The sequence below is a fragment of the Emiliania huxleyi genome (genome assembly GCF_000372725.1).
Source record: "Emiliania huxleyi CCMP1516 chromosome Unknown EMIHUscaffold_12, whole genome shotgun sequence".
Classification (NCBI taxonomy): domain Eukaryota; phylum Haptophyta; order Isochrysidales; family Noelaerhabdaceae; genus Emiliania; species Emiliania huxleyi.
In genome coordinates this window covers 934,275-940,530 of record NW_005201392.1, presented here as the reverse complement: position 1 = coordinate 940,530, position 6,256 = coordinate 934,275, and the positions used below count along the sequence as shown (strand labels likewise).

General features: G+C 64.5%; 1 protein-coding gene across 1 annotated transcript; it reads left to right on the top strand.

Annotated features, from left to right (window-relative positions):
• Positions 1 to 3,867: 3,867 nt before the first annotated feature.
• EMIHUDRAFT_52734 (hypothetical protein) lies at positions 3,868 to 5,509 on the top strand (the record flags this gene model as incomplete). The annotated part of the gene is made up of 5 exons (XM_005790544.1): positions 3,868 to 3,940; positions 4,013 to 4,110; positions 4,292 to 4,458; positions 4,690 to 5,026; positions 5,294 to 5,509. Coding segments are annotated over 5 exons (891 nt in total), but the record flags the coding sequence as incomplete, so codon positions are not given.
• Positions 5,510 to 6,256: the final 747 nt, after the last annotated feature.

Here is a 6,256-nt window from a genome sequence, read left to right as displayed (position 1 = left end):
TGCGCATGGACAATGGAGACCACAGCACCACAGCAAAGCAAAGCTAAAACTTGCATTCTTTGCATTCAAACACCTCTCCGACGCGCTCGACTATAGTCTCCGGCTAAATGGCTAATGTGAGCTTCATTTTGTACCCCCCCCCTACTTCGTGGGGACCCCCCCCCGGTCGGTGGTCTGCCCCCGATGTGGACCGGACCCCCCCTCCGGTCGGTCGCTCTCTCTCTCGCTTGCTCGGCGGCGGGCGGGAGGCTGAGGGAGGGTGTAGAGGATGTAGAGTGTAGAGCGCTGTAGAGCTGTAGAGATGTAGAGCGCTCTGGAGCGCTGTAGAGCTGTAGAGCTCTACATCCGCCGCGTGACGAGGCGCCTGCGTTGTAGAGCGATGTAGAGCGCGATTTTGTTGTAGAGTTTGTTGTAGAGGCTCTACAGCCAAACCGCCGGGAAGGCAGTGACTCAAAGAGGTCGAGCCGCGCTAATGGGGTTTTACCGAGCTTAGTGAAGCTCTGATGGACAGCCCTGACTATCCCTGACACACAGAGAGTCCCTCTGACGGCACACAACACCCTATAACTGCGTCATGACCAGCCTGCCATGTGTCGCCGGTGCCGCATTCGTCGCTGTGCTTCTTTAGCAGGCGGTGGACTGTCGGCTGCGAGGACGGTCGCATTTGCGCGAGGCGAGGCGAGCATTCAGACGCCTTATCTGCGCCATGACTCGCGCCAGCGCGTGCGGGAGCTCCTGGCTGAGCGTTGAGTCCAGGCGAGTTGCGCTGGCCACGATCGCTACGCCGAGCCGAGCTGACGCGCCGAGGCGCCGGCCAGTCGCAGCCGTGAGGCATGCCACAGCAGCAGAGGCATCTGCCACCCATTGGGCGGGCAGACAGAAGGCCAGGGCAGCACTGGCAAGTGCAACGCGCCTCATGTCGGAGAGCGACCGTGCCTCGTTCGCCGCTTATGATGTAGAGTTTGTTGTAGAGATTTCACGTTGTAGAGCGCCTCTACATCGCTCTACAACGCAGGCGCCTCGTCACGCGGCGGATGTAGAGCTCTACAGCTCTACAGCGCTCTACATCTCTACAGCTCTACAGTGCTCTACACTCTACATCCTCTACACCCTCCCTCAGGCGGGAGGTGTGACGACCGACCCCCCCCTGGTCGGTGTCCTTGCTTGCGACGTTGCCATGAGCCCCCTCAATCAAACCCTCTCCCTCCTTCTCGCGAACCGCCACGGGCGTCGGGCGCTTCGAACTCGCCGGTTTAACTTTTCATGAAAACTAGTTACGCAGCCAAGCGCCACCAAGGAGACTTTTTCGCCGAGGCCCGAGCGAGCCCGACTCCACACACATATGTGGAGCATCCACGCAGTCGCAGGCCTGATCCTGCTTGCCGTCGCTTTGTACAAGCTCTGGCAGCGCTCAGTTCTCCACAGTACGCGCGCATCGTCCCTTCCAATGACTACGATGACTTGCCAGACTTGATCGACACATCGCCGCCGCCGGCTCATCGGCTTCCGAGTCGCTCAAGGTCAAGCGACAGCGAATGGCAATCGATCCGGGTGCTGGACGCCGCTTCATGAGCAACTCAGTTTTAGAGATACTAATAGCCCCCCGCTACCCGGTTGCACTCGTGCGACGTAGCGGGGGGCCACGACTACGTTTACGAAAACATAAGTAGTCCCGCGAGGTGTGAATTTGGCCGCCCAGTTAGCCCCCATTTTCCACTGGGGACGCTTTTCGTGGCAAACCTCGTCACAAGCTTTGGCGCCAAAGCAGATTTCACGGGCGTTCCAAGGGCCTGGCTCAAACCCGTCATGCTTTCCTTCGGTCTCGACTTGAGTGCCGCTCGACTGGCGATGAAGAGCGACCCGTACGACGCGCACTTGTCGTCCTCCCTCCTCGCCACATGACGGCCGCCCCCCGACACAGACAGTCGCGCTCCGCACGCCTTCGAGGTCAGCTGCGGCCGAGCGACCCCGGACGATCGGCTCGCCTCCGATCGCTGGGCGCGGTCACTCTCCGGCCCATCACCCGCCTGCCGATCACCTGTCCGCCTCGCCGCGCACGGGCCGCTCGCCTGCTCGCCACCGCCGCCGCGCGTCCCCGCGCCGCCACGCTTCCCTGTGCACCTGACAGCGCTGCGCAGACAGAGCAGCGGCCGCCCAGGCGGTCGCTGCTCCGCCCCGTCCGAATCCGTCCGCCCGCGCGTGCTGCTGCCGCCGCCGCCGCCGCTCCACCCGGTGCCCGTGTGTCGTGAGAGTTGCTTTGTGTATGTCGTATGTGTGTGGACACTTATGTCACACTTGAGCCTCTCTATCTATGACCGGTACTCTGGTTTGGATGGTAGCGGGGGGCCCCGCCGGAGGCTGGTTACTGATTTAGAGATACTAATTTATTCACAGCTACGGCGAGCATGTGCGGTGTGACCCTCGTCCCTCGAGCCAACCCGACCGACCCCCCCCCCTCGGTCTGCGCTCCGTCCTCCGACCGACCCCGGACCCCCCCTCCGGTCTGCGGTCTTCCGCGGCCGCCGACCGGACCCCCCCTGCGCTGGGCGCTCAAACCGCGATGTCGGCCTGTTCACTACAAGATGACGCTCATATAACAATGTGCCCCCGTGCCCCCGTGCCCCCCCCCCCTCTCCCCGGGCAACAAGGCCATTTTTTACCATCTTTGGTTGGAGAAAGGGAACGGCGGGTGCATGGGCGGTCGGCGAGGAGCAACAGGGCGTACGGGTAGTCGTCACCTTCCTGCCTCGCAAGGGCGGGGCTGTCAGGGGCTGTCCCGGAAAGTGAGAAACGCCGGGCGCTCCTACTTGCCTCGCGCGCCTCTTTTGCGGCTTCATCCCTAGCCGCCTTGCACGCTCTGCATCCCCAAAACGCACTTCTCGTGGCGGGGCCCCCCACTCCCCGTTTCTTTCCCCCCTCTAGAATACGTACGCCTGTGCTGTGCCCTGTTCACGCGCGCGCGAGACGTGCAGACAGGGTTGCCAGGTGAGAGCGAATGGCGCGGTTCACGCCTCGCACAACAGAGAGAGAGATGCGCTCTGCATCTTGGTGGGACATAAAAGAGAGCGAGTACTTGGGCGAGCGAGTAGGCCGTGCGGTCAACGCTGCCGCGCGCGACTTTGCGCGCGAGGCGGCGCAGCTTGAGAACGGGGTGGGCGAGAAGCCGCCGCCGAACGTCTCGTGGAGCAGCAGGTTGAAGTTGGTTGCGCTTGACAAAGATCGCGTCGTGGTTTCTACAAAGAAAGAGTGTTGCGCTTTCATTGATCATTGTGACCCCCGACGTCGTCAAATGTCGCTCGCCTGTCCTCCCCCCACTCTCATCTGGCAATCTCCTTATGAAATTCTTTTCTCCCGAAACTTTCTTTCGCCGCACATTCCTATTCGATGCACATCACACTCTTACGAGTGTAGACCTGGGGACAGGCGCCCGAACATGGTGGTTCTCGCTGTGGAGAGCGCCTCCCTCGGGCGTCTATCATCGTCCAGCGCCTCGTCAGAGGCTAGCTCATCGGCGGACTGGCCCGAGACCGTGCGGGTGGCCGTCCGCGTGAGGCCTCCGCTCGCGCGCGAAGTGTCCACCGAAGAGCTGACCGTGCGCGCTCCTGGCGAGGTGAGCACAGCAGATTCCGGCTCACCTCTCTCGCCTCTCGGCGTGCTACCGCTCGCTGCACACACCTCGCTGCCTGCTGTGCGCGGCGCGTCTGCATGCTGCCCGCTGCATGCTGCTGGCCGCTGCCGCAGTCTCCGCAGCCACGCCGCGCTGTCTCCTCGCAGGTGACGGCGTGGCCGGACGACGGGCTCGGGCCGGGCCCGCGGTACTCGTTCACATTCGACGCGGCCTTCTCGCCGTCGGAGGGGCAGGCGGCCGTGTACGATGCGGTGGCGCGGCCCGCCGTCTCCTCCACCCTCGCCGGCTTCAACGCGTCCATCATTGCCTACGGTGAGCCTCGCGCTCCGCCTCCACCTCTGCACCTCCGCACCCCCTCTCTCGATGGCGCGTCCTGGCGGCTAGGCCACACGGGTGCCGGCAAGACACATACCATGGAGGGGGCGCCCGATGGAGCGCAGCGCGGCATCATCCCCCGCGCCGTCGCGGACATCTTTGAACACGTCGGGCGGCATAGATGCGGGAACCACAGCTGAACCACAGTGGTCCGCGTCTTGCGAGATGCAGTCGCGGCGAGACGTACGCACCTGCCCACCGCTGCACCGAGCTCCACTCCCTCCCTTCGTGGCCCTCGTCTTCACGCGGTGCGCCGGAAGCCGCACCGCTCGACACACACAGGTGGAGCGGAGCGCGAGGCCCGGCGCGCGCCGCTTCTTGGTGCGCGCGTCGTACCTGCAGATCTACAACGAGGTGCTCTCGGACCTCCTCAAGCCGGGCCGCAACGGCCTAGCCATCCGCGAGGACCGGAAGAAGGGCCTCCGCGCTGAAGGCTTGTCGGAGTGGGTCGTCCGGTCGCCGGCCGAGGCTGGCGACACTGCGGCGGCGCCGCGTCGGCTCGTCAAGTGCGGCCATCGATCCAGTCCTCTGCTAGGTGGGCGGACCGCTGCTAGTCCCAACCCCAAACCCCCAAATCCCCAACCCCCCCCCCCCCCCCCGAAACCAAAACCCCGACCCCGACCCCGACCCCGACCCTGCGAGGTGGATCTCCCCAGATCTCCCCAGATCTCCCCAGATCTCCCCAGATCTCCCCAGATCTCCTCGCAGGTGGATGGTCTGCTGCGGCGCGGCGCCGAGACGCGTGCCACCGCCGCCACCGCGGCGAACGACGCGTCTTCGCGCTCGCACGCCGTGTTTTGCTTGACGTTTGAGCAGAGCGAGGCGAGCGGCGGCGGCGAGGCTTGCCCGCGGGGCAGTGTCTTCCGCTCGTCCAAGCTCAACCTGGTCGACCTCGCGGGCTCCGAGCGGCTCCGCGTCTCGGGCGCCTCCGGGCAGCGGCTCGAGGAGTGCAAGTACATCAACGGCTCGCTCGCGGCGCTCGGAAATGTCGTCGCCGCTCTCACCTCGGGAACGGCGAGACACGTGCCGTACCGCGACTCGAAGCTTCTAGGAACCTTCTAGGAGCCTTCTGGGGCCTTCTAGGCGAGACACGTGCCGTACCGCGACTCGAAGCTTCTAGGAACCTTCTAGGAGCCTTCTGGGGCCTTCTAGGCGAGACACGTGCCGTACCGCGACTCGAAGCTTCTAGGAACCTTCTAGGAGCCTTCTGGGGCCTTCTAGGCGAGACACGTGCCGTACCGCGACTCGAAGCTTCTAGGAACCTTCTAGGAGCCTTCTGGGGCCTTCTAGGCGAGACACGTGCCGTACCGCGACTCGAAGCTGACGCGCTTGCTGGCAGACTCGCTCGGCGGGAACTGCAAGACGACGATGATCGCGTGCGTCGCCGCCGCGTCGATGGCCGAGACGGTGAGCACGCTCAAGTTCGCGTCGCGGGCGAGGCACGTCCACAACTCTGCGCGGATCAACGAGCAGATCGACCAGCGCACCGCCCTAGAAGCGGAGAGATATGGGGGAGATATGGGGGAGATATGGGGGAGATGCGTGCTGCGGCTCGCGGCCCTAGAAGCGGAAGACGTCTTCTTGTCCTCCGACTAGCGCTCGAGAGGACACGCACTCCACTGTCTTCGTAGCCCGTGTGTTCTCACGCGGTGTGTTTGAAGACACGGCACGAGACCGTCCTCCCGCCCTGAGGCCGGCGTCTTCCGCACGTAGGCGCACCAAGCTCCAGTCGCTGGAGGTCGAGCTGACGCGGCTGCGCGCGGTGCTCCCCCCTCTCTCCCTCCCTCCCTCTCTACTCTCTCCCTCCCTCCAGCCGCGTCTCGAGATGACCCGAGGTCCGCCCAGATCAGCCCAGAGGGCTGCACGGCCCGGTCCTCTCTAGGAACCTTCTAGGAGCCTTCAGGAAGTTCTAGGAACCTTCTGGAACCTTCTAGGTGCTCGTCGAGCGCGAGCAGTCAGTCGGCGACTCGCGCAGGTCCGTGCAGGCCGAGGCGATATGCGCAGCCCCGGGCCGCGTCGTAGAAGGTTCCTAGAAGGTTCCTAGAAGGTTCCTAGAAGGTTCCTAGTGCAGGCCGAGGCGACGTGCGCATGCCCCGGGCCGCGTCCACGACATGTCCACGACATGTCTGCAGGTTCGTGCAGGCCGAGGCGGAGCGGCAGCAGGCTTTCGCGGAGCGAGAGCGCGCCGAGGCGCAAGTGGAGCGAGCGGAGGCGGAGCGGCGACGTGCGGAGGCGGAGCGGCTGAGCGCGCTG